The sequence below is a fragment of the Emys orbicularis genome, chromosome 22, assembly GCF_028017835.1.
Source record: "Emys orbicularis isolate rEmyOrb1 chromosome 22, rEmyOrb1.hap1, whole genome shotgun sequence".
Lineage (NCBI taxonomy): Eukaryota > Metazoa > Chordata > Testudines > Emydidae > Emys > Emys orbicularis.
In genome coordinates this window covers 624232-652145 of record NC_088704.1, presented here as the reverse complement: position 1 = coordinate 652145, position 27914 = coordinate 624232, and the positions used below count along the sequence as shown (strand labels likewise).

The window sequence follows — 27914 nt, the reverse complement described above, 5'->3', positions numbered from 1 at the left end:
GCAAAGTCCAGGTCATCAAGCTGGGTCCACAACGTCCACTGGATTCCATTCCTACGCTCATAAGTGGATGTCTTCATAATCCAATCAATGACAAGGAGAAAGAAAAATGGTGACAACAAGCATCCTTGTCTGACTCCGGTTCGCACCTGGAAGCTGTTTGTAAGCTGCCCTCCATGGATCACTCTACAGTGTGTGCCGTCATATAAGTTCTTAATCAGGTTGACCACCTTTGCTGGGATGCCATAGTGCCGAAGGAGTTTCCAGAGAGTCTCTCGATCCATGCTATCGAATGCTTTCTCATAGTCAACAAAATTGATGTACAATGAGGAGTTCCACTCCATAGACTGCTCGACTGTGATGCGGAGCGTTGCTATCTGGTCCGTGCATGATCTATTTTGCCGGAAACCTGCTTGCTCATCTCGTAGCTGTGGATCGACGGCATCCTTCATTCTCTCTAAGAGGACTCGGTTGAAGACCTTCCCTGGCACCGACAGAAGTGTGATTCCTCTGTAGTTGGCACAATTGCTGAGGTCTCCTTTCTTGGGGATTTTAATAAGATATCCCTCTTTCCAGTCCGCCGGAATCACTTCTTCTTCCCATATCTTCTCAAAGAGGGGGTACAGCATTTCCACTGAAACATCCAGATCTACTTTCAGGGCCTCTGCTGGAATATCATCAGGTCCAGCCGCCTTCCTATTCTTCATCATAGTGATGGCTTTTCTGATCTCCTCTCTGGTTGGTCTGTCACAATTGATTGGAAGGTCTTCGTTGGCTGGGTCAATGTCTGGTGGATTTAATGGTGCTGTTCTATTCAGGAGTTCCTCAAAGTGCTCCGCCCATCTATTCATCTGTTGTTCTATTTCTGTTATAGACTTTCCCTGCTTGTCTTTGACGGGACGCTCTGGCTTGCTGAACTTTCCAGACAGTCGCTTGGTGATGTCATACAGCTGTTTCATATTACCATTGTATGCTGCCTGCTCCGCTTCGGCTGCCAGTCCATCCACATAATCTCTCTTATCCTTCCTAATATTCCTCTTCACTACTCTATGGGCTTCAGCATACTCTTTTTGCGCTTTGGCCTTTGCTGCTCTAGTCCTGCTGTTATTAACTACTGCCTTCTTCTTCTTTCTATCTTCTATCTTAGTCAGGGTCTCTGCTGTGATCCACTCTTTCTGCTGGTATTTCTTAATTCCAAGCACTTCCTGACATACTGACCTAAGTGTCTCTCTCACTTTCTGCCATCTGTTGGATACACTGTCTTCCTCTTCCTCAGACCGATCCTGTAGTACTGAAAACTTATTCTTCAGCATCAGTCCAAAATCTTCCTTGATCTTATGATCCTTCAAAAGACTGATGTTGTACTTCGCTCTTCTATCTAACGCGTCTATCCAGTTCTTCTTCAGCTTCAGCTTCAATCTGGCCACCAGTAAGTGATGGTCGGACGCTACGTCTGCTCCTCTTCTAACTCTAACGTCCTGCAAAGATCTTCTGAACTTCTTGCTAATACAGACATGATCGATCTGGTTTTCTATCGTGCCTGCTGGCGATACCCAGGTACTCTTGTGGATCCGCTTGTGAGGAAAGATGCTACCTCCTATGACCAGGTTGTTAAGTGCACACAGATCCACAAATCTCTCTCCATTCTCACTCATCTCTCCCAGAGCATGGGTCCCCATGACTTGTTCATATCCTGTGTTGTCAGGTCCAATTTTGGCATTAAAATCTCCAATAAGGATGGTAATGTCTTTGTCTGGGAGAATCTCTAATATTTTCTGAAGTCTGTTGTAAAAATAGTCTTTGTCCCCCTCTTCACTGTCATTGGTTGGAGCATAGCACTGTACAACATTCACCTTAATCCTCTTCATTTTAGTTCTGAAGGATGCTGTGATGATCCTGGAACCATGTGCCTCCCAACCAATCAGTGCTCTCTGTGCCTGCTTGGACAACATGAAGCCTACTCCCTGTGTGTGGGGTGTGTCGCTCTCTTCATGTCCGGAATACAGCAACAGCTCTCCTGTCAACAGTCGTCTCTGTCCAGCTTGCGTCCATCTTGCCTCGCTAATGCCTAGTAGGGTCAGGTTGTTGCTCCTCATCTCTGCTGCGACCTGCGACGTCTTTCTTGACTCATACATGGTCCTCATGTTCCATGTACCGATGGTAATCCTCCTGGTTGCAAGAAGGGTAATCAGCTTAGTGGCTTCCTCACGACTTTCACCACCCAGCGTCATGTGTCTTCGAGTTGAAGACCCTTCTTTTTCCAGGCTAAAAGTCTCTGTTATCTCTATTGTTGGCGTTTCTGTAGCAAGTTGATTTTTTACGGGGTGGAGTTGCTAGCCCCACACCCAACCCTCCTCCTTTATCCTGACTTGGGACAGGCAGATGGCCCCAAAGGACCTCTCTGGTGGAGTTAGCCTGTATGTACTACATAAATTGATGAGGAGCCAGGTCGCCCTCCGTTTGTGCAGAGGCGATGAGACTATGGAACTGGTGCATCTCCCACAACGTCACACTGTCAGCAGCCTGCCTTCCAGACACACACATCTCCAGTTGCAAGTTCCCCTACAACCATGAGTGGGAGCTAGATCCAGTAGTACTTCATGATCTATTCAGGTGATGGCGGACGCCGACCACAGACCTATTTGTCACTTACCTGAACAAGAAATGTCCACGCTACTGCTCCAGAGCAGGGATAGGACAACACTTTCTGGGCGATGCTCTTCTCCTCCTCTGGGATGGGGACCTTCTCTGTGCCTTTCCTTCCTTTCCCCTACTATCAAAAATCCTGCTGAAATAAAAAGAGATGGCATGATCAATCTGACGTGTGCTCCCACTTGGCCGAGACAGACCTGACACCCTTACCTGTCACAGCTTGCGATGTGCCTGCCGATCCCTCTCCCATTCCTCCTCTCACAGAACGGTGGACGTACCCTACATCCCAATCTTTGGATTCTCTGGCTCAAGGCATGGCTCCTACTTGGTTCCAACACCAAGAAAGCTCCTGTTCAAAGGAGGTGTAAGAGGTATTACACAGTAAAAAGTCCTCAACGTGACGTACTTACCTGTAAAAGTGGTCCAGGTTTTGGATTTGGTGTACTTCCCAACAAATTTCCCTGATATCAGCAACTCTTCCACGTATCTTAGATTATGCATTGATCCTAAAAAGATCAGGGCTCTCTGAGTCCACCCTGCGGCTGTAGCAGCCTTCCACCAACCAGTAGAGGGATACTCACTGCTGTTGCATCCAATCACTTCCTCAATTTCTTACTCCCATGTGGGACCTAAATCTGGTATTGAAAGGACTGACTAGGCCTCCCTTCATACCAATGGCCACCTGTTTGTTTGCATATCTCTCAGTGAAAACGGTCTTCCTGATAGCGATTACCTTGGCTAGGAGAAATAGCAGCTCTGATGACACATCCACCCTACACTGTATTGTTTTGGGACAAGGTTACGTTCAGACCACACCTGAAATTCACTGCCATGGTAGCCTCCCCATTTCACATGAATCAGTTGATTCACCTTCCAACCTTTTTACTCCAAGCCTCACCGAAACAACAGGGAGGCTATACGACACACTCTAGATGCCAGGAGAGCCCTAGTCTTCTACCTGGACAGGACGAAAGTTTTCAGGAAGTCCCCCTAGATTTTTTTTTTTCTCTCCATTGCAGAAAGATCCAAGGACTCAGCAATATCAGCCCAAAGACTCTCCAAGTGGATCTCGAACTGCATCAGACAATGTTATCAAGTTCACTATTTAACCCCTCCAGATACTACTTGTACACACTCCACAAGGTCAATCTTCATCTCTCATTTTCTTCAAGAATGTCCCTATCTCAGAGATCTGTAGGGCAGCAACATGGGCATCAGTCCACACTTTCAGAGAACATTATGCAATTTCTGGGAACTCCACCCCCCAATGCCATCTTCAACTCCACAGTACTGTCATCTGTAACTGACCTTACTCCGAAGTCTTAGCCCTCCAGTGGGGATACTGCTTGGGAGTCACCTACAGTGGAGTACCCATAGGGACACTACTAGAAGAAATAGTACAGGGATCGGCAACCTTTGGCATGCAGCTCACCAGGGTAAGCACCCTGGCGGGCTGGGCTGGTCTGTTTACCTGCCGCTTCTGCAGGTTCTGCCGATCGCGGCTCCCACTGGCCGCGGTTTGCTGCTCCAAGCCAATGGGGGCGGTAGAAAGCGGCGTGGGCCCAGGGATGTGCTAGCCGCTGCTTCCCGCTGCCCCCATTGGCCTGGAACGGCGAACCACGGCCAGTGGGAGCCGCGATCGGCCGAACCTGCGGACGCGGCAGGTAAACAAACCGGCCCGGCCCACCATGGTGCTTACCCTGGCGAGCCGCGTGCCAAAGGGTTGCCGATCCCTGAAATAGTAGTTACTCACTTTGTGCCGTAACAATGGTTCATTTGAGATGTGTCCCCCTATGGGTGCTCCACAATCCACCCTACTCCCCTCTACTTGGAGTTCTTGTCAGTGACTCTGTGGTAGAGAAGGAACTGAGGGGGTTAACCCACACACGCTGACTAGCCTCGTGGTAGGGCATGAGAGGAGACCAGCATATGTGCGGGCCTAATGGACACTGCTGCCCAAGTTCTCCAATCTGCAGCGCATGGACGCAAGCACACCTACAGTGGAGTACCCATAGGGACACACATCTTGAAGAACCATTGTTACTGCACACAGTGAGTAACTTTGTCTTTTGACTCATGACTCAGCTTGAATCTCTGGTGTGGGAAGAATATCCAGACTAGTCTAATATGTATTTAGCACTGGCATTATTTGGTTTAGAGCATTGCTGTAGAAAATTTTAACTCTGGTTGATAAGGCGTACATAATCAACCTATCCCCAGTGCCTGAGAACATTGATCATTGCTTGCAGATATGACATCTGTTTACCGCTGGTCGGATGTGGAAACATTTCAGCATGCCATCTGTTAACTTACATCCCCTACCACTAGATGGAAATATCTGTAATGATCTCTCTCTTTCTGGACTATCCAGAGCGGGAGACCTGAGGACATGTAGAAGCAGACAGGAGTTCTGTGCTCTGCCATGGTTGTCATTTTGTCCCTTGCACTTCTTCTTCGAGTGATTGCTCATGTGTATTCCACAGTAGGTGTGCGTGCTCACCACGTGCACCGGTGCCGGAAGTTTTTCCCTTAGCAGTACCCGTAGTGGGGGAGCCCCGCTTGCGACCCCTGGAGTGGCGCCTCTATATCGCGCCATAAAGGGGGCTGCACGCTCCCCCCACCCTCAGTTCCTTCTTGCCGCCAGTGAAGGTAGTTGGAACTTGTGCTCCAGCATTGCTGTAGCTTCTATCCTTGGCAGTCTTCCATAGGGATACGGTCCAGCTCTGCTCGCACCCGGCTTTTCTGCCAAAGGTAGTCTCGGCTTTTCACATAGATCAGGACATTTTCCTCCCGGTCCTCTGTCCAAAGCCCCATTCCTCCAATGAGGAACGGCGCCTGCACATGTTAGATGTGCGTAGAGCGCTGGCTTTTTACCTGTACAGAACCAGGCCATTTCGGAAATCCCCTCAGCTGTTTATTGCATCGGCCGAGCGCATGAGGGGGCGACCGGTTTCCACCCAGCGGATTTCCCACTGGATCACCTCGTGCATACGCACGTGTTACGACCTGGCAGGGGTTCCCCTGCCTCCTATAGTAAAGGCTCATTCGACGAGAGCTCAGGCCTCGTCGGCTGCCTACGTGGCTCATGTCCCTATTCAGGACATCTACAGGGCTGCTACATGGTCCTCTGTCCACACCTTTTCATCGCACTATGCGATCGTCTCCCAAACGCGGGATGACGCCAGGTTTGGTAGGGCGGTACTCCGCCCGGGCAACCCTTAAACTCCTATCCACCTCCATCAGGTATAGCTTGGAGTCACCTACTGTGGAATACACGTGAGCAATCGCTCGAAGAAGAAAGGACAGTTACCTGTTCCGTAACTGGCGTTCTTCGAGATGTGTTGCTCAGGTGTATTCCACATCCCGCCCTCCTTTCCCCTCTGTCGGAGATGTCTGGCAAGGTGAGGGGAGTGCGCAGCCCCCTTTTATGGTGCGATATAGAGGCGCCACTCCAGGGGTTGCAGCGGGGCTCCCCCACTACCGGTACTGCTAAGGGAAAAATTTCCGGCACCGGTGCACGTGGCGAGCATGCACACCTACTGTGGAATACACCTGAGCATCACATCTCGAAGAACACCAGTTATGGAACAGGTAACTGTTCTTGCTTTCGCTGCCCAGGTTTAAAAATAGCCTTATGAGGCATATTATAACATATTATAACTTGGTGGTTTTTCTTTAAATAATTTTTTTGGACTCGTGCACATCTAACATGGGCAAAGCTAATAGTTTAATGGAAATGAGCCATTCAGTTAATAAAGCGAGCTCTTTAAGTGCTATTTTTAATTAAAACTTTATTCAGTGGGAATGGTCTGTTGGCTGATAAAAGGATGGCTTAGTCCCAAATGATTTTGTTACAGTGAAATGTTCTCTCTCTAAAAGCCCCACTTCAGTAATATTGTGGAAGCTGGATGGCGTGAATACCTTTCCATTTATTATGCTTAATAAATCAAGTCATTTAAGCAGTATATTCAGATGCTATTTTTCTTTCCGTTCCCCACCTGAGTCTCTTCTGAATCTGCTAGATGGAAAAGGCTCTTTCCTGTCTCTCAGTGGTTTGGAGGGAAGTTAACATATGGAAATATTCCATCCTAATTGAAACTGAAAACTGTCTCATGACAAACTGTTGAACCAGCTGTGCTCGTCTCCTATCTGCCAGAAAGGCAAGTTCCCTTTATATGTGCAATAGGCTCCATCAGTGCACACAAGTGCCAAGGAAAAGACTGGAGCAAAAACATGTCTTAATTTTTTTCCCCTGGTACTTGATCCCTCAAATCTTGCCCTAGCAATTCACTGTAACAAGGTGGAGCTAAGAAGGTGCCAGATCACAACTAAGGATCTGAAAACAAAAGATAGGGAAGGATGGGGAATGAAGTGTTCAAACTAAGGCAAAAATACTTCAAAGAACAATTGGAACAGAACAGACTAAAGGTCAGTGTAACTAAAATTAATTATGTTGTATTAGAAACATTAATAAAAGAACTGTCTCCAGTCTTAATATTTCCACCAAGAAGCCTTGACAGTTAAAATCTTTCCAAAAGGAGATTAAACTAACATTTGTTAACTATTCAGGCCCAATACTTGAAATCTACCTAAATATTATCAGTGGGGAGGATTGCCCTGTAAGTTCTACATACAGTACATATGTAGTAAACCTCTTCTAAAGCAGCTCTTTAGCTGGGTCCTTCACAGAAGCTGACTGTATAGAACAGTGAGGTCAGGGCTTGTGGCTGGATAAAGATACTGACGCACCCTTACTTAACTTCCCACAGTGCATCTACTGAAGAGAACCCTGCAGAAATGTGAGAAGAATGGCTGGATGGAGCAGATCTCTGGGAAGGGTTTCAGTGGCACCTTCCAGCTCTGCTTCCCTTATTACCCCAGGTAAAGAGCCCTCCGTTGACAGGTGGTCATGCAGAGCATTTCACAAACCATTAGCCCAGCCGTGTTGTTTAACATGTTGATGTTGATGTTCACAGGACCAATTTTTTTACCTTGGAAGATTTTTTTTAAATAGGGTTTAACAACCTTGATTATGCCCAACATTGTATAACCCGTATCATTCTAGGTCAGGGGTCTCAAACATGCGGCCCAGGGGCCGCATGCGGCCCGCGGAGCTCTTCTCTGCAGCCTGCCCCCCCAGTTACTTCCAGTCACAGCCAAACTCCCCTCACCCCCCCTCCCGAGTTATTTTATGTGGCAGCTAAGCTCCCTGCTCGCTGCTCCCCAATGTTTGGGGCTGGGTCTCTCCCCCGGCCCCACCTGCTGCCCCCACGCACCTCCCCCGAGTGTCCCCCGGCCTCACCTCTGCACCCCCTCCTAACCCCAAACTCCATTCCAGAGCCTGCACCCCCACCCCCTGCCCCAGCCCGGAGCCTTCACCCAGCACCCAAACTCCATCCCAGAGCCTGCACCCCAGATCCCCACCCCCACCCAAACTCCCCCACCTGCCTAAAGCTCTGGGAGGGCAGAGTTTGGGGGGGCAGGTTCTGGGCACCACCAAAATTTCTACAAACCTGCCACCCCTGGAAGAGGCAGAGCAGTGGTGGAGAGGTGGTGCAGCCCAGTGCAGTGGGGGGGCTTTAACAGAAGTAAATCTAACTAAGTGCATGTTTTGTCCTTTGAGTGAGGTGCATTACTGAGTGTATATATTTTATTAAAACCGCTTGGAAATGACTTGTTGTAGGAGTAGCAGTGATCTGTATGCTCTGTATAATGCTTAGCACTTTCCAGGAGGGAGGGGGGAGGAGCACGCTCAGGGGAGGGGGAGAAGAGACGGGGCAGGGGCGGGACCTCATGGAAGGGGTGGAGTGGGGGGTGGAGCCGGGGCCAGCGAAGGGGGGGGTGTCGGTGATGCAGCCCTCGGGCCAATGCACTAGTCCTCATGTGGCCCTTGTGGTCATTTGAGTTTGAGACCCCTGTTCTAGGTTCTGATGATAACAAATCTGATTAAACATTACGATGGCTTTACCAACCAGGAAACTCTTAAGGAACATATAAAATACTAGGTCTAGTAGTCTCAGATATTCTGTCCTTTTATCTTCTGTAGTACCCATCATTGTATTATTTAAGTGCTTCCAAGATAAAGCAAATCTGCATGGCCCTCAGAGTTTCCTTGCTTCTTAACACAAGAATGATCATAAAGAAAAATATCCTGGGTCTAACTATCCCACTATCTGTAATACCATATATGGGGGAAGATTAAAGCTAGCCTCTTCTCTTTATGGAGGGGAGAGAACAAGTCTCAACTCCACCATTTTTAATTTCTTCACATTCCTACCTTTAGCTGAGCCACATGGAGCCACCTGGTGACTATCTTGAGAGCCTCTTCTGCGGAGCAGTGTGGCAGGGTGACCTCTCAAAGGCTCTACTCTCAAGCATGAATCATTCCATTAATCTTCAAGTCTATCCTGGCTTCAGCACAGCTGCCTGGGATCATAGAATCATAGAAGATTAGAGTTGGACGAGATCTCAGGAGGTCATCTAGTCCAACCCCCTGCTCAAAGCAGGACCACCCCCAACTAAATCATCCTAGCCAGGGCTTTGTCAGGCCGGGCCTTAAAAACCTCTAAGGAAGGAGATTTCACTACCTCCCTAGGTAATCCATTCCAGTGATTCACCACCCTCTTAGTGAAATAGTGTTTTCTAATATCCAGCCTAAACCTCCCCCACTGCAACTTGAAACCATTGTTCCTTGTTCTGACATCTGCCACCACTGAAAACAGCCTAGCTCCATCCTCTTTGGAACTCCCCTTCAGGTAGTTGAAGGCTACTATCAAATCTCCGCTCTCTCTTCTCTTCTGCAGACTAAATAAGCCCAGTTTCCTCAGCCTCTCCTCATAAGTCATGTGCCCCAGCCCCCTAATCATTTTTGTTTCCCTCCACTGGACTCTCTTCAATTTGTCCACATCCTTTCTATAGTGGAGGGCCCAAAACTGGCCCCCCACTACAGAATAGTGGCAATACTCCAGATGTGGCCTCACCAGTGCCAAATAGAGGGGAATAATCACTTCCCTCGATCTGCTGGCAATGCTCCTACTAATGCAGCCCAATATGCCTTTAGCCTTCTTGGCAACAAGGGCACACTGCTGACTCATATCCAGCTTCTCGTCCACTGTAATCCCCAGGTCCTTTTCTGCAGAACTGCCACTTAGACAGTCAGTCCCCAGCCTGTAGCAGTGCATGGGATTCTTCCGTCCTAAGTGCGGGACTCATCAGAACCTCATCAGATTTCTTTTGACCCAATCCTCCAATTTGTCTAGGCCCCTCTGGACCCTATCTCTACCCTCCAGCGTATCTACCTCTCCCCCCAGCTTAGTGTCATCCACAAACTTGCTGAGGGTGCAATTCATCTCATCATCCAAATCATTAATGAAGATGTTGAACAAAACCGGCCCCAGGACCGACTCCTGGGGCACTCCACTTGATACTGGCTGCCAACTAGACATGGAGCCATTGATCACTACCTGTTGAGCCCAACAATCTAGCCAGCTTTCTATCCACCTTATAGTCCATTCATCCAATCCATACTTCTTTAACTTGCTGGCAAGAATACTGTGGGAGATCATATCAAAAGCTTTGCTAAAGTTAAGGTAAATCACATCCACCGCTTTCCCCATATCCACAAAGCCAGTTATCTCATCATAGAAGGCATCAGGTTGGTCAGGCATGACTTGCCCTTGGTGAATCCTTATTGACTGTTCCTGATTACCTTTCTCTCCTCCTTCAGAATGGATTCCTTAAGGACCTGCTCCATGATCAGTGAGAACCTGGACTTAAACTGCCATCCCCCTGCTATGTCTGCAATGGGAGGGAGCAATGTGTAAGAGAGCTTGAGGCAGGACTGCTTAGGGGAGAGGTGGGGCTGTGGCAGGTCCATTAATTTGCAGCCAGCTTGACTTCATCCACCTTGGCCCTTCCCTAGCAGCACCTCATTGATTTCTACAATATTTAGCAGCATGCATGGAAATCAGCATCGTGTGGAAGCTCAAACTAGCTAGGTTTTACTGTAACAAAATGGGCAACTAGCCCTGGCAATGCGGGGTCAATCAGTGGCTCCCTTTCAGCCATCTGACACTGAACTTGGTATCCTTTGACACGAGTTAACAAGATTACTCTTGCAGCCCAGGTGTGCTGTTCCCAGAGAAGCAGCAGGAGGAGGATTCTGAGGAATCTGAGGAGGAGGAAGAGGAGGCAGAAGAGGAATCTGAGGAGGAAGAAGAGTCAGAGGAAGAAGAACCACCTCCAAAGAAAAGGTATAGAGCTGAAAACAAATGGGCTTGTAAGCCTGCATGGCCATCCCTACTGGTCCGTCTCTGAGGGAGGCCATGCCTCCTCGCTGTCACGCACCTGTAAAGGTGATCTCAAAAGGGGGGAATTACCTTGTATCTAGTATTCAGGCCCTCAGGCCAGGCAGAGCGGTAAGGCAGTCTGAGCCCCGGACCCTCAGTCAGGGCAGGGCAGCAAAGCAATCTAGGGCTCAGTGGACGGTAGACCAACACAGGCCTTCTGGCCTACGGTGGGGAGACTTCCTCCCCAGGGGTAGGGTGGCAGGGGATGTTGGCCCAACCAACTCCTCCACATCCCAGCATAGAGCCCTAACAGTGGTCCGCCTGCAACACTCTGAACTAGGATCAGGCCAACACTTAACCAGATGGTCATCTAGTTCCCCTGGGCTACTTCCTACATCCCTGGGGTTTGGTACCTCTGTAACGTGGGGATCCTTTGTCTCCTTGGGGAGCTCTGGCCAGTCCTCAGGTAGCAGCCCCAGCAGCTCCTTGGTGTCTCGGTTGGCCGGCGGCCCTGGAAACTCTGGCCAGTCCTCAGGCGGCAGCCCCCACAGCTACTCAGCATCTTGGTCAGCTAGCAGCCCTGGGAGATCTGGCCAGTCCCCAGCACGGTGGGGTTCCTCTGCAGGTACCAGCAGCAGGGGATGCATCTGTCTCCCTTGGCAGCTCCAGCCCAACTGAGCTGAAGGGCCTATCTTTTGTACTTCCGCTTCCTGTCCTGCCCCTCAGCTTCTGGCGGGGCAGGCATGGCTTTCCTGGTTCTGCACACCAGGGGGCATGTTGTGGTCCCTCCCTGTCAATCTCTGAGGGAAGCCAAACCTCCTTGCTACAGGACTCCTCCAGTATGACGTACTAAAAAGTATGACTGACCTGCAGTTACAGGCTTCATGGGAATCCTGCCTCTTCAGCAGCAGGCTCCAGCAAAACATCATAGTGCAGGGGCGACTCAAACATTGGATCGTCCATGAAGGAACTGAGGTCATGATTAACCAGAGTTTGGGGCAATTAATTGGCCTTTGTCATGGCTGTGGTAAAGTTCTTTAGGACTAGGGCTAGCTGCTGAGAATTGATTAGTCAATCTTTGGCAGTGGATAATTATCCACAGATAGCCATTACTGCTGCAGAGAGGCCCAGGACTGGAATAGCAGGGGATGATGCAGGCATTTGCAAGGTGATGTATGTTTTTTTTGTGATTGGAGGCTTTGGACACTGTTGGGATCAGGACTCTATCATGGTAGGTGCTGTACACACGTGATCACCTGGACTGACTCCAGTGATAGTGTTTTTTACTCAATTTCATAAAAGCTGAGAGGGGCCTGTTATTCTTTGTATCATATTTAGTGTCCATTTCCTTTTTCCATTTAGCTTTTCCATGTTTCTTTTATGCTTTAGGAAAGGTTGTGGTCTCACTTTAAAAGCTGGAGACTTTTTAATGATATCTGATAAATACAGGATAAGTTTACTTTGCTCTCTTCTGGCTGGTGTATTTACTGTTCTAAAGCCAAATGAAACTGTTCTTGCTCCAAATTTACGCTGAGTGGCTATATTAGTAACAAACCCAACACAAAGGAAAGCTCTTGGATGCTTGGGTTGCGTGACTTATACTCCTGAATGACAGGCAGTATTCGTATGGTTATATGCTAACAAAGGAGATACAAACTTAGATCACCCTGGGGACTGTTAAGAGCTTTACACTGTGATCTTGCTTAAAAGATTTTCTTGCTCTTGGGGTCTGGCTACTCAAATTGAGGTGTATCATTGCATGCTGGGTCCTCCACGGTAAAGATGAAGGAGGCTGAAATCTGCTCCATTTTATATCAATTAACCCTTGGGCTCTAGGCAAGTTTTGGTGCCTTGGTACTAAATTCTCTTGTCCTTCCTGACAGGATGCAGATGCGATCCCCCCCAAAATCCCGGAGCAGGGCCCCCCCTGTGAAACGAAGAGAGTCCAAACCCAAGCCAAGAAAGGCCCCTGCAGCCCGCCGGGGGAAAGCAAAGCCCCCACCCAAGGTCAAAACCCCTGCCAAGAAAGCCAGACCAGCAGCCCCATCCATCAAGAGGCCCTCTGGTAGCAGCTCTTCCAAGAAACCAGCAGCGAGCGGGAGGAAGGAAGCAAAATCCCCTGCCAAGGGCAAATCCACCATGAGGAAGTCTCTCCGGGCAAAAAAGTAAACTTTTCCAATGTGTCAGGGAATCCCATGGTCAAATCCACAATCTTGTTTTATAACGTCAACATGCATTTGTATTTTAGTTCTAATGCTTAAACACTTCTTAATTTTTTTTTTCTTGAATGATGGGGAAAAGCTGAAAACTAAGTCAAACCAACCTGAGTTAGATCTAGATGCCCTGTGCCTGCCCTCCCCCCGGAACAAGTCATCTTTAGTTTTTGCAATAATTTTAGGGCTTTTCTAGAGAGTGTAATCTGTACATTTTATGGTGTTTGTTTGGGGTTTTTGCTTTTAAAACTTGTTCAAAGAAGATTTTTATATCTTTACAGAGCAGGAACAGGATCATTGGGGAAATGTAACTCTGAAGTGAAAAGGCAAAACTGCAGTAGTTTTCTCCTTAGATTTGCTGCATGGTAACTAACACAAAGGGTTCCTAATGCTTCTATGGAGAAGCAAAATATATACAATGCTCGCACTGAATTCTGAAGGTGCTTCTCTCTGCCACCGTTGTAGTGATTAGCTAAGGAGATGTTTTGTTTGGCCGCTTCAGACCAGTAAGTTCCCCTTGAAAATGAGTCGGATCTCAGAGTGAATGCAAAACGTTCTGACCCATCTGATGTCAAAGGGGTCCCAGAATGGGCAATCTCCTGATTTTCAGTTAGTCGGGTTGTCGTGATTTGAGTAAGCGATTCCACACATCCTCCATCTGTTACCTAATACCAAAATATATACAAGTAGTCTTGAATTCAACTTTGAAATGTTTTTTAAAAGATAAAGAACCTGAGTTTTCACTTCTTGTTTGCGCTTTTTAAAAAAACAACAAACGGAGAGTTCTATAACTCCTAATGTAGAGATGTTGATAAGTGATGAACATGCAGTTTGCTAAAATAAAATGAAACTAAATTCCAGCCCTGTCTTGCGTGCTGCTTCCTCTCTAAAGCTTTCTCAGGTTCTTTAGGTGACATCTAGGAGAGTGGGGTTACCATAGGGATCAATGTGAAGGCCCATTTTATTTAACCATTTTGTTAAAGGGATACCATCAGCTTGAAATCTGGTTAATGAGTTTTGGATATCTTTCCCCCATACACCCCCTTCCCAAGTCCCCTACCAAACTCCATAATTTTACACTCACTCTTTAAAACACTCTTCTCCTCCTCCTTCTCTGTGAAGACCAGTGTGAACTGAGGAAATTGGTATAGTCAGTTTCCCCTGTATAGTCAGTGTTGAGGTTTGCGATGGTCCTTAGTTCCTGCGGGAGTTCATTTCACTCATCACCTTCCACTCCAAATGCATGGTGCATTTTCTTCCATCCGCCTTCTCTAACATAAACTCTGAACATACACAGCATGTACATTTGAAAAACTAAAATTCTTATCAAAACACTGCACACGCAATCCTCTCCTGGAATGAGGATGAGAAAATGAATGAACCTCACATGACAGATAATGATTCATAGGAAGGTGCTTGAGTGTATGATAGTGTTCAGGGTGGTATAAAACCTGAGAACAATACAAAATAAACTGAAAAAAGTGATATTTTCCTCCATTCCTTTACAAGTAACCAAAGGTAACCACAAGCAACAATAGTGGGTTTAAAAAATAGACAAAATTGACTTACGTTGTCAGTGTCCCTTTAATTGTTAGAAAGAGGCTGTAAACAGCAGGTTAATGAAATTCAGATGATACTAAACTGGGAGAAGTTGAAACTATCTGTGAAGACCAAAACAGTCTACAGGTGCATAGAACAATTAAATCATGGTTAGTAAATTATAAAGTAGGGGCAGGGGAGTAGAAACTACTGCATCTGGGGACAAAGGCCAAAAGGCAGAAACTCAGTGGGAGGGAGAAACTAAAGAAGCTTAATGCTAAGAACAGCATTTAGAGGTGTGTGCATTGCTTGAAAGGGAACTGGAGGTTTTGAGAGAGGTGAAGGAACTCTTCAGGCAGATATTCACATCTGTGTTACTGCTTGAAGTAGTTACTCAGATTCTGTGCCTGCATTACCCTCTGATGGGGGAAAAGGTGTGGGGGGGTAGCCTACCCACTGTCAATACTGCTTCTGCAGGAAAGAGGGACAAAAGGAAAGTACAGTCGATCCCACTGCCTCCTCCCAACTAGTTGCTGGGCCTCAGTCTCCCTTGGCTTTCTCCGTGGGATGGTACAACTTGACTACTGGCGAAGTTTTTATATCCTTGCTCTCGTTCATATATGTTGCAGACACTGAGCTGTGCCATCACTAAGCGAATCTAGTAGAAGTCTGCTGATAATGGAGACCACCTCTGTTTACACACTGATAATTTGTAATGATCCTTGCCAGGAAAGGAAAGACCCAAAACAGCGTGTGTCCCATATATTTCATTTCAAATTTTACCTACTGCTGACTTGACTTAACCTTTTGAGCCATGTCCCAAGGAGATGGCAAAGTGATGTTAATGACACACAATTAGAACATAATATGGGATACCTTGTAAAATAGCAGAAAGCAGTTGGTCTTTACTTTCCATCACTGCATCAGTGTAAAAAATGAAAACATTCTCTAAAACTCAGATCATGTTAGTGTAGGTTTTAATGGAACAGGAATGTTATTCCATCTGTGGGGCTGCAGACAAAAATCTTGCTGCTCTGAGGAATAACTTCCTCGCAATAACTTCCCCACACTAACAGCCCTGCAGGTAATATAAGATCCATATACACCAACATAGCTGAATAAAGAGAAAGGGTGAAGAATGTAGCCTGTCACAGATAGGTGTGCCAAAGTTTGCTGCTGCTCAGAGAAGAGTGCTAGGCATGCTAGCCTTAAAAACAGCCAGAGTCAAACTAAGGCCATTTCAGTCTATAGTGCTGAGAAGTGAATGCAACATGCTCGTGCCAGGGATTTGAGCTGGGACTGTGATTCTCATGTGAATCTCTTACCACAATGCTATAGAATATTTTGATGTGGGGCTCCTGCAATCTTTCCTATTGAAGTTGTGCCACTTTAATTAAACAATAGAATATTGGGCTAGAGAAAGCATTAGGATGAGACACTACCCTGGTGGTTAGGGCACTCAGTTGGGAGGTGGCAGATCCCTGTTCAAATCCCTTCTCCCAATCCGGGGGGAGGACTTGAATGGAGGGTCTCCCACATCCTGGGGTGAGTACCCTGACCACTATGCTAAAGATGTAAGGGAGCTTCTCTGCCCTTGGCTGTTTAGTGTGAACTCACCTGAGGACCTGATCCTGTAGGTGTGCTCAGAGGCTGCCTTCCAGATCAGTCCTCTTGGGCAGCTGGATGCCTGTCTTTCCCAGTTTGTGAATCACTCTGGGGCTTATTTGGACACCTAGCTCTTACCTACCTAGAGGGAGGTAGCACTGCCCATGCTCAGAGGAAAAAACAGATGCTAAGTGAGTTTAGGGACCTACAGGGTTTGGCACCAGTTGAGTGGGTACGTTGTGGATTGCAACGGTTCCTAAAAAGGGGACACAGGTGCTTATATACCTTCATGGATCCCACCTCCCAAACTACTGGGAAAAGCATGGAGCAAGCCATACACTCAGCGGCAAGTTCATTCACTCTGTGACAATTTGCCAAAAACAGAAAATGGGACTTAGCTAAAATTTTCCATCCATGGAAGGTTAAAATATGCATATTCTACTGCACTGTAGTAGACATTCAGGGCTAGTCTACACTACCTGCCTGGATCGGCGGGTAGAAATCAATCTCTCGGGGATCGATTTATCGCGTCTCATCTAGACGGATAAATCGATCCCCGAATCGACGCGCGTACTTCCACCTCGTCAGGAGGAGTAAGCGCTGTCGATGGGGGAGCCGCGGCGGTCGATTTGCCGCTGTCCTCACAGCGGGGTAAGTCGAATAGGATACGTCAAATTCAGCTGTGCTATTTGCGTAGCTGAATTTACGTATCTTAAATCGATTTCCCCCCCCCCCCCCCCAGTGTAGACCTAGCCTCAGACCAGGTCCAACAGAATTTGAGTCACTGCTTCATAAAACCTATTTGACTGAGCCTGGTATGCTGTGGTTATGACTGATATTGACTACATCCTCTAAATAACTGACTCCAAAGCTGCTATTTTGTTGGTAAGTATTTGTATAGGCTATTCACTTGGCTAGGCAGTCTTTCAAAAACACATCAGTGCTAGCCTTTGCTGATAGCTGCTAGAGTGAAAAGTTCAGGTTTGTTTTGTGAGAGCATATGAGCATCTGTGATTACCATTTCTGGTATGTTATTTTTAGCCTGTGTTGAGATGGACTGTGTTTTATGTGTTATGGAACTATGGGGGTTGTTTGTAAAGAAATTAGTCTTCTGTCTCAAAACACAGACTCCTAGGATCTTCATGCCATTTCTGTGTATTGTGACAGACCCAGACCAGTGGGGTATAGGAGTCTGGTAGAGGGCAAATATACTGGTCACTGGGTGTAGTTTTCTGTTCCCTGAGTGACCAGAGCAGGAGCTGCACTAGAGTAATCAGGAACCTGCTAGAACCAGTTAAGACTGGCAGGCTAATTAGGACACCTGGAGCCAATTAAGAAGAAGCTGCTAGAATCAATTAAGGCAGGCTAATCAGGGCACCTGGGTTTTAAAAGGAGCTCACTTCAGTTTGTGGTGGGAATGTGAGGAGCTGGGAGCAAGAGGCGCAAGGAGCTGAGAGTGAGAGGGTGTGCTGCTGGGGGACTGAGGAGCACAAGCGTTATCAGACACCAGGAGGAAGGTCCTGTGGTGAGAATAAGGAAGGTGTTTGGAGGAGGCCATGGGGTAGTAGCCCAGGGAGTTGTAGCTGTCATGCAGCTGTTACAGGAGGCACTAGAGACAGCTGCAGTCCACATGGCCCTGGGCTGGAACCCGGAGTAGAGGGCGGGCCCGGGTTCCCCCCAAACCTCCCAATTGACCTGGGCTGTGGGTTCTTCCAGAGGGGAAGGTCTCTGGCCTGTTCCCCAACCCACATGGTGAATCTCTGAGGCAAGAAAATCCGCCAATAAGCGCAGGACCCACCAAGATAGAGGAGGAACTTTGTCACAGTATCCTCCAAGATGCCTTTCCAGTAGCAGCTTTCCTGAACATTAACCTCCAGCTTCCAGTAGCTGCAGCATCCAGAAGCATAGTGATAAGCTTTGAATCTTACTGGAATTTCATTATTATGAAAATTGAGTGTGACTTTGCAACGCATCCAGATCTCTTGCCTTACCAAACATCTCTTGTTGCCACAGATATGTTGCCTCCAAACTTATTGCTTAAGAACCATCTGTTGTCTCTGCCTTTATTACACACTGGTAACCTGAACCTGCTGCCTAAATCTTCCAATGATATGTCTTCTTTCTTGACTCTGGAGCCAAATGACCTTTTATTTCATTATCTTACATGAGGATTTGCTTTCATTGCCACTGCCAGAAAACTCAGTAATGTTGACAGCCCAAGATTTTCCTGTTCTACTTTAGTTCACTGCTTCTAGCAAACTGAATAACACAGTTATGGCCCCATTTGGTCTGTGAGAGCCAGACTTCCTTGTAAAGTTTCATTTGGCCAATGCTTTGAGCCCAGTGTTACTAAGGGGTTAGTCTTTCCAAATAGTGGATGTAAAGCTCTCTTTAGTCTGGGATGTGGCATGCACTTGGAAAATAGCTGTGCAACTATTTACTGTAGTAGGAAGAGAGCCTGAGACATAAGCCCTTATATCAGAGGCCTGATATGAGGCAGGACCTGCTCACAGAATCTGGCAAGAAGAGGGCTGATATTGCAGAAATACACATGCCTAAGAAGTGCTAGTCACAGAGTACTCAGCAAACACACCCTGATATCAAGTGGTACCAGAACATCCCGATATCAAGGATGGTACAAAAACATTGCCGAAGGATAATAGGAACACACTGAACCCTCCTAAAAGATAAGGTCAGGATGGCAGTACCTAACGGATGTTTTGATTGAACCAACATATACAAGATGATGAGTAGCGACGTTGGGGGGCAGTAACTATGTCAGAGGGACAGTACTAACTTGTTGGTACCAGGGTATAAAGATGTATCTCAGAGGGAGTATCTTTGTCCAGCTGAGGGGGGAATGGAAAGTCCCGCCATTCACTGAGCTGCGTCCATTATCACAGGCAGACATGTCTTAGTATCCTCGTAGAGTCTGACAGTGCTATTACTGTGCTTTGTTGACAATAAACCTGGCCCAGTGCCTTCGTACCTTAACAGAGCTTGTGGTAATTGGGCAGTTCGCTCAAAGTTTGCTGTGCCAGCTGTCTGCGTAGAGATTGGGGCAGCACACAGGGCGAACACACACATGCAGCCGAACAGCTAACCACATTTACCAGAAGCCAAAGGTCTTCGTCTCGGAGGGGCTATCGCAGCTGGTCACGGCACGAACGTTGACATTGTTCCCATTCGTCATCCTGCTCCAGGACCCCGCCCCACCACTGCCTCCGCAGCCCCGGGCATTGATCACTGGCGTCTCACCGTCGCGGGTCCGCCCACCGGAACCAATTGCAGAGCAGCTGTTGCTACCGGTCCTCCGTGTTGGGATCGCAGTCCCATGGTCAGCATCGCTCCCGGTGCCGCTGCTCCTCCCGGTCCAGAAACAGCGGCAGGTCACATGTCAACCCGGCCTCCCTTCAGGCCAGCCAGGCCGAACAGTTGGCTCCACCGGTGCCACAGCAGGTGCAGTGGCGCCGGCCCAGTGGTACCAGTGGGCACCGTGGCCCCTGACGCAGCCCCCAGTTGGGGCTCACTCGGTGGCCGGAGCCTCAGAAGGACCATCAGCCTCCCTCTCCAGACCTCCGAGGAAGGAGTCGGTGGGATGTACATCCTCGGCACTGTGCCCGGAGACCGACCAGGTGGTGGACCCTCTGGTGCCGGTGGACACACAAAGTACTGCGCCAGCCTCCTTGACCTCCACGGATGAGGCGATTATGGCCCCTCCTCCCTCTGTCCTGCAGGAGAAATTTAGGGCCCACCAAGAACTCTTAAAAAGGGTGGCATCAGCAGGGAGAGGAGATGGAGGAGCCCTCGGACTCCCTGTTTAATGTACTGTCCTCCTCGGCACCGGGCAGGGTGGCCTTGCCTCTCCATGAAGGGGTGGCGAAAATTTCAAATGCCCTGTGGCAAACCCCAGCCTCATTGGCCCCCATCTCTAAGAGAGCAGAATGCAAGTATTTTGTACCCACCAAGGGGCATGAATACTTATACACCCAGTCTGCTCCTAACTCCCTGATGGTTGAGTCAGTCAACCACAGGGAATGGCAGGGCCAACCAGCCTCTACCCCGAAAAATAAAGATTCAAGGAGGCTGGACTTATTTGGAAGAAAAATTTATTCGTCTTCGAGCTTCCAGTTACGGGTGGTGAACCACCAGGCTCTCCTGGACCAGTATGAGTTCAATTTGTGGGGCTCCCTGCCCAAGTTCGAGGACTCCCTCTAGGAGCGCAACAGGAAGGAGTTCAAAGCGCTGGTGCAGGCAGCTTCAGATGCAGCGGACATGGCCGCATGGTCCATGGCCTCCGCGTTGGCCATGAGAAGAGCGTCGTGGCTCCTGCTCTCTGGGCTGTCCAGCAAGGCACAGACCTCCCTGCAGGACGGCAAAGCTCTGTTTGCGGAACAAATGGATACAAAGCTGCATGGTCTGAAAGACTCCCGCACGGTGTTCCAGAGTCTGGGTCTCTATGTTCTGGCTCCGGCTAAACCTACGTTCAAGCTGCAGCAGACTCCCGCTCAGGCCACCCATTCAAAATATGAGCCCACTCATAAAAAGTCTCGGGACTATAAGAGGCGCCCACAGAGGCAGTCTCAGCCTGCCCCACAGCCTGGGTCCTCCAGGGGCAAGCAGGCGGGTAAAGGCGATTTTGACGGGACACCCAGGGGCACCCTGCCAGTTCTCATCAGGGATCCACCCTCAATAAAGCTTCCCTTCTCCAATCGGTTGTGTGCTTTCCTCCTGGAGTGGTCGCAGCTGACCTCGGACCGATGGGTCCTCAACACCAGCTCCCGGGGCTACACCCTCCAGTTTACTTCCACCCCGCCCAACTACCCTCCGCCCCCATCCCTCCTGGGCCTAGGAGTGGTGGAAGCGGTATCAGGGGAGTCCAAAGGCAAGGGGTACTATTTCCTTAGCCCGAAGGCCAAAGGGGGGGGCTCAGGCCCATCTTGGACCTGCGAGGCCTGAACCAGTACATGGTGAAGCTCAAGTTCTGAATCGTCTCCCTGGCCTCCACCGGTGGACTGGTACGCCGCCCTCGATCTGCAGGATGCGTACTTCCACATTCATATATTTGAGGGGCTCAGACGCTTCCTCCGTTTCACGGTGGGGCAGGAACACTACCAATTTACGGTCCTCCCATTTGGCCTGTCCACTGCCCCCAGGGTATTCACAAAATGTATGTCGGTGGTGGCGGCCTACCTCAGGTGCCGGGGGGTCCAGATCTTCCCCTATCTGGACGACTGGTTGGTCAAGGGCAGTTCCCGGTCACAGGTGCGGGATCACATGGCCCGCCTTCTGTCCACGTGCTCCACTTTGGGCCTGTTGTAAACAACACCAAGTCCATGTTAGTCCTGGTACAACGCATAGAGTTTATTGGGCCTCCCTCCCACTGGACAGGTTCGAGACCCTGAAGGGGCTCATCGACACGGTCACAAGGTTTCTGGTGACAACAGCCAGAGCATGCCTCCAGCTCTTGGGTCACATGTTGGCGTGCACATATGTGGTCCCTCACGCCAGACTCAGGATGAGGCCCCCTCCAGCTCTGGTTGGCCTCGGAGTTCTCCCAGACCAGAGACAGGATGGACAAAGTCCTTACGGTGCCCGAGCCAGTGATCACCTCCCTACAGTGGTGGTCCTCCACGAGAAACATGCTCCAAGGGGTCCTGTTCAGGGGCAGGGCCCCGTCGCTGAAACTGGTGTCTGATGCATCGGACCTGGGATGGGGGGCCTATTTGGGGAATGTTCAGACCCAAGGTCTGTGGTCGGCTCAGGATCTGACCCTCCACATAAACGTCAAGGAGCTCAGGGCGGTACGGCTGGCGTGCATGGCCTTCCGCTCACATCTGGAGGGCTGGATGGTCAGAGTTCTCATGGACAACACAGCCTCGATGTTCTACATCACCAGGCAAGGCGGAGCCCAATCCTCTGCTGCGAAGCTCTCAGGCTGTGGGACTTTTGTATAGCCCATGACATCTGCCTACAGGCCTTTCATCTGCCGGGCACCCAGAATGTGCGGGTGGATCGCTTGAGCAGGGACTTCTCCTCTCAGCACGAGTGGTCTCTCCACCCAGAGGTGGTGACAGACTTTTCCAAGTGTGGGGCACTCCCACATGAGCAACACATCTCGAAGAACACCAATTACGGAAAAGGTAACTGTCTTTTCTGTCCTGATAACCTGTCAAGCAGAACAAATGCCAGAAGAACAAATCTCCAGTAACAGCAATAAACCCTGGGGAGATTATATATAGCACAGAAATCGTTATATCAGTACAAGCCCTAGTGTGGATGCAGGTATACTGGTTTAGCTTTATTCCACTTCCTGTACCAGGAAAGCTATACCAGTTGTAATGATATAATTGTAACAATATATTTGCAACCTCGCTTTTACTGATACTGATACCAGTATAGTTAAAGCAGTACAACTTTTGTGAGTAGACAAGGCCTCAGCTAGGTAACAGTAGAAGACACTGGCCATTTGCTTGAATATTATTATTTGGCAATAGGAAGAAATTTATTGTTGCAGTTTATATTGACAGCGTTTGTTAGTCTGCTGCTCAGGGGTCTACCAAGCTCATCGCGTTTATGTTCAGGGCTATTTCCTGTTCCTTGGCCTGATAAAACCACTGAGATTCTCACATTCTGTTTTAGTCAGGTTCTTATACCGCGTCCATTAGCAGGAGATGTCACCCCCAGGGTGCAATCTGGACTGTGGAATTGCTGTACCCCCTTAACTCTAACTCAGGATACCTCTCAAGCTGCTCTGCTAGTGGAAAGCAGCCCTGCCAGGCTTCGCTGTCACATTGCCATTAGCATAGGAAATTACATGAATGTTACTTGAATGTCACAGCCACTCATGAACTTCATACAGGGGAACACCTGCAAATTTCCCCAGCCCCAGCCTTGCACCGCAGAAATGTGTCTCACACTGCTCAAGACTCTCTTAAACCATGTAAGCTCATTACAGTAGAACCTCAGTTACGAACTGACCAGTGTGGTTAGATGTTCAGCTGCGTGTGTGTGTTTTCCCTGTGTGCTGCCCCAGCTCTGCGCAGACAGCTGGCACAGCAGACCTCAAGCAAACCACCCAATGACCTCAAGATCCTTTATGGTACGAAGGCACTAGGCCAGGTTTATTGTCAACAAAGCACAGTAATAGCACCTGTCAGACTCTACGACAATGGACACAGCTCAGTGACTGGCGGGACTTCCCATTTCCCCCCTTGGCTGGACAAATCCTCCCTCGGAGATACATCTTTATACCCTGATACCAACAAGTTATGTACTGCCTCTGACATAGTTAGTTACTGACCCCAGACATGGCTAGTTATCACCTTGTACATGTTGGTTCAATTAAAATATCTCTATTACGTACTGTAGTGAGTCGGTGTGGCTCCCCTCCTGCCCAGAAGAGGGAGCACCCTTGCAGGCACCCGAGTGGGCGGAGCCACCGCTGCCTATCCCCGACCCCCGGAAGTCACGGGGCGGGACAGGAAGTATAAAGGCCGGCCGCCAGAGCTCAGTCAGAGCCCGGCCACCGCAGGGAGCAGACGTGCGGCCGGGAACTCCCGGCCGGGATACCTCTGAGGCCCGAGGCCGTTGCCCTAGCTGGCCGGAGCTGCCCCGAACTCACTACGAGGAGGAGCCGCCGGAGCCCGTCCGCTCCCATCGTTGGGAGGAGCCCTTGGAACTCCCCCACACCAACCCCGAAGGCGAGGCCGCACCAGAACCCCTTCACCCCTGCAGTTACCCGGAGGAGCCGCCCGAGTGCAATTGGCCGGATTTCCCTACGGAGCTGCCGGACTTGCCACCAAGCCCCGGCCGAGAGGAGCCCATGCTGGTGGACTGGACCGGGCCTGGTGCCACGGACGAGGTAGGCCCTGAGGGGGATCCTGGAAGTAGCCCGGGGGTAGCCGACCCCGGTCAGGCTGCAGACGCATGTGAGCCAATGTCAGTGTGTTTCGGTCAGGATACCCCACTGACCGGCAGCGGCAGTAACCGCTGCTAGGGCCCCGGGCTGGAACGCAGTGGAGTGGGTGGGCCTGCATTCCCCCCTGCCACCCCCGCTCATGGGTGGCAGGCTTCCCCCTCACCCACCGCTCTGGTGTCGGAGCCAGGGCTTACCCCAAGTGAGTGTTGCTCAGCCCCTGCGCAAGGGGGCCTGAGCTCCCTAACTGTGTATCTGCTCAGCCCCTGCATCCCAGGGCCTGAGCTGTGACTGTTTGGGCCCCGCCCTGATCCAGGGCCTGGGCCTTCCTGAACTGCTTGGTTGCTCAGCCCCTGCGTTCAAGGGCCTGAGTTGTGACTGTTTGGGCCCCGCCCTGATCCAGGGCCCGGGCCTTCCCGACCTGAACTGTTTGTTTGCCCAGCCCCTGCACCAGAGGGCCTGGGCTCCTGAACTGTTTGCCGGCCCAGCCCCTGCACCAGAGGGCCTGGGCTCCTGAACTGATTGTTGGCCCAGCCCCTGCACCAGAGGGCCTGGGCTCCTGAACTGCTTGCCTGCCCAGCCCCTGCACCAGAGGGCCTGGGCTCCTGAACTGTTTGTTTGCCCAGCCCCTGCATCAGAGGGCCTGGGCTCCTTAACTGTTGTTTGTTCAGCCCCTGCACCAGAGCCCTGGACTATCTGTTGGTTGCTCAGCCCCTGCACCAGAGGGCCTGAGTCCTGAGCTAACTGGTTGTTTGTCCCATCAGTAGGGAGTCAGTGTGGCTCCCCTCCTGCCCAGGAGGGTCGAGCCCCGGCACGAACCTTTTACACGTGGCGCCCAACGTGGGGCTAACGAGCCCCTGCCCCTGTGAGAAGGGGCTAGAAGGGGAGTGGCCATTGCCCCCCCCGTTTCAGTACGGAATGGATATGGAGCGTTTGTTCCAGTTACTTACGGAGAGTCAGGAGCGGCAGCAGACGGCCCAGCTGCAGCAGCAACAGCAGGCCGCTCAGCTCGCGCAGCAGCAGCAGCGAGATGCCGCCCATCTCCAACTCCAACAGGAGAAGCACACGGCCCAGCTTGAGCAACAGCAGCGGTTGGTACAGCAGTTGGGGAACCAGCTGCAGCAGCTGCTGGTTACGCTCCCTCACCCCGCGGCGGGGCCAGCGGGGGAGGCCGCGGGGATGCCGCGTTTGTCTGCTCCCCTTCGTCTGACCAACATGGGCCCGGACGATGACCCCGAGGCCTTCCTGGTCACCTTCGAGCGGGTAGCCATCGTCGCCGGGTGGACCAGGGACCAATGGGCTACCCTCTTGGCCCCCTATCTGACCGGGGCGGCCCAGGTGGCCTACCGCGGATTGGCGGCAGAGGAAGCCCGGGACTATGACCGAGTGAAGGCCGCCATACTGGACGCTCTCAACGTCAGTCCCGAGACCTTCCGACAACGGTTCCGGAGCCAGACTTACCCTCCCGGAGCCCGACCGCGGTTGGTGGCCCAGGCCCTAAAAGAGGCCTGCCGGCGATGGTTGCAATCCGACACCCGGACGGCGGAGGAGGTGACCGAACAGGTTATCCTAGAACAGTTCATTCACACTCTACCCTCCCGGGGACGGGCCTGGGTGCTCCGCCACCGGCCGGCGACGCTGGCCATGGCGGTGTCGCTGACGGAGGGTTTCCTCGCCGCCGAAAATGCAGTGGGTCCCACCTTCCGACGCCCCAACGCTGGGTCCGAACCAGTCCGCGGCGAAAGGAAGGGGAACCCCCCGAGCGAACCAAGGCACCCCAAACCCCGACCCGACTCCCGCCGCGAGCTCCGGATCCGGCACACGGAGTCGGCCCCTCGGACAGGGCCAACGGCCCCGGGCCAGGGGCCCCCAAGGGCTCGGCGGAGCCCCCCCCCGGAGCCCGAGCCGAGTGGGCCCCCGGAGCAGGCGGCTTGAACTCGGTCCCTGTTTCGGCTGTGGAAAGATGGGGCACCTCCAGCGAGACTGTCCAGAGATGGATTGTAGTTATGGACAGGTGTGGGCGGGTCAAAATCGAGCCCGGCCAGCCCTGAATCCCAAGCTGACAGTCCCGGCGGCCGTTGGGGGGGCGAACTACCCAGGCTTTGATCGACTCTGGCTGTGGCCAGACATTGGTCCGTAAGGAGCTGGTACTGCAGAGCGATACCCGCCTGGGGTGGATCTATTTACAGTGTATTCACGGGGACGTCCGACCCTACCCCAGTGCCTGGGTTTCCCTGACTATCGCGGGTGTCACCCGGAATCTGGTGGTCGGGGTAGCTCCCCACCTCGCGTACCCCGTGATCCTGGGTCGGGACTGGCCAGCCTTCGAGGAGGTCCTCCGTCCCACACCGGCCCTGGAGGCCGATCGGCTGGGGTCCTCACCCGAGACCATCGAGCAGGTCACGGTGACCGAAGTAGACGGAACGGACGAGGCGGGGCGGCAGCCGGAGCCCGCCCTTCAACCCCGCTTCGACACCGACTTCTGTCGGGACCAGCGAGCAGATCCGACCCTCAGCCGCTTCTACGAGCAGCTCGCAGCAGTGGACGGGAGTGTCACGGACCCCCAGCAAGCCAACCAATGGCCCCACTTCGAGCTGCGCCGAGACCGGCTCTACCGCGTGGACCGTGATCCCCGCACCCGGGAACCACAGACCCAACTGTTGGTGCACCTGTGTCACCGGCGGGCCGTAATGAAGCTAGCCCATGATGTGCCGGCCGCCGGGCACTTGGGGCAGGAGAAGACCCTCGCCCGGATCCTGACGCGCTTCTTCTGGCCGGGAGTCTACCAGGAGGTGAAGAAATATTGCGCCTCCTGCCCAGACTGTCAGTTGGTCGCTCCGCCCGGGATACCCAAGGCGCCCCTGGTCCCCATGCCGTTGATGGAGACACCCTACGAACGGGTCGCTATGGACCTCGTGGGCCCGCTCCCGAAAAGCGCTGCGGGGTTTCAATACATTTTGGTGCTGGTGGACTATGCCTCCCGGTTTCCGGAGGCCATCCCTCTGCGGAGTATTACCGCCCGGACTATCGCGGGGGAGCTGGTGAAGATCTTTGCACGGGTAGGGCTGCCTAGGGAGATCCTAACCGACCAGGGGACGAACTTTACCTCCCGACTGTTGCAGCAGGTCTGCACCCTCTTAGGCGTCAAACAACTCCGCACCTCCGTCTACCACCCGCAGACAGACGGGTTAGTGGAGCGGTTCAACCGCACTCTGAAGGGAATGTTGCGGAAGTTCCCAGCCGAGGACCTCCGCCACTGGGACCAGTTCCTGCCGCCCCTGTTGTTAGCCGTCCGAGAGGTTCCGCAAACCTCGACGAAATTTTCCCCGTTTGAACTGCTATATGGGCGCAGACCGCGGGGCCTCTTGGACCTGATGCGAGAAACCTGGGAACAGTCGGCCTCCCCCGCCCAGGGCCTCTTAAAGTACGTCCTCCAGTTACAGGAGTACCTGACCCAGGCCGGGGCCCTGGCACGCGAGAATTTGAGGACGGCGCAGGAGCGCCAGGAGCGGACTTATAACAAGGGGGCCCAAGTCCGGGAGTTTCAACCCGGGGACCGAGTCCTACTCCTCCTACCATCCAGTGAGTCAAAACTGTTAGCCCGCTGGCAGGGGCCTTACGACGTGGTGCGCAAGGTGGGTCCTGTCACCTACGAGGTACGGCAACCGGATAAACGCAAGGGGACCCAACGGTACCATGTGA

General features: G+C 51.1%; 1 protein-coding gene across 7 annotated transcripts in view; it reads left to right on the top strand.

Moving 5' to 3' along the window:
- Positions 1 to 14009, top strand: part of HP1BP3 (heterochromatin protein 1 binding protein 3) — an 86005-nt gene extending 71996 nt beyond the window's left edge. For all 7 annotated transcript variants that reach the window (XM_065421204.1, XM_065421200.1, XM_065421201.1 and 4 more), the window contains 3 exons: positions 7419 to 7530; positions 10770 to 10901; positions 12821 to 14009. In XM_065421204.1, the coding sequence (XP_065277276.1) occupies positions 7419 to 7530; positions 10770 to 10901; positions 12821 to 13106 (530 nt within the window). In that variant the 3' untranslated portion in view covers positions 13107 to 14009. The remainder of the gene's footprint in view (positions 1 to 7418; positions 7531 to 10769; positions 10902 to 12820) is intronic.
- Positions 14010 to 27914: the final 13905 nt, after the last annotated feature.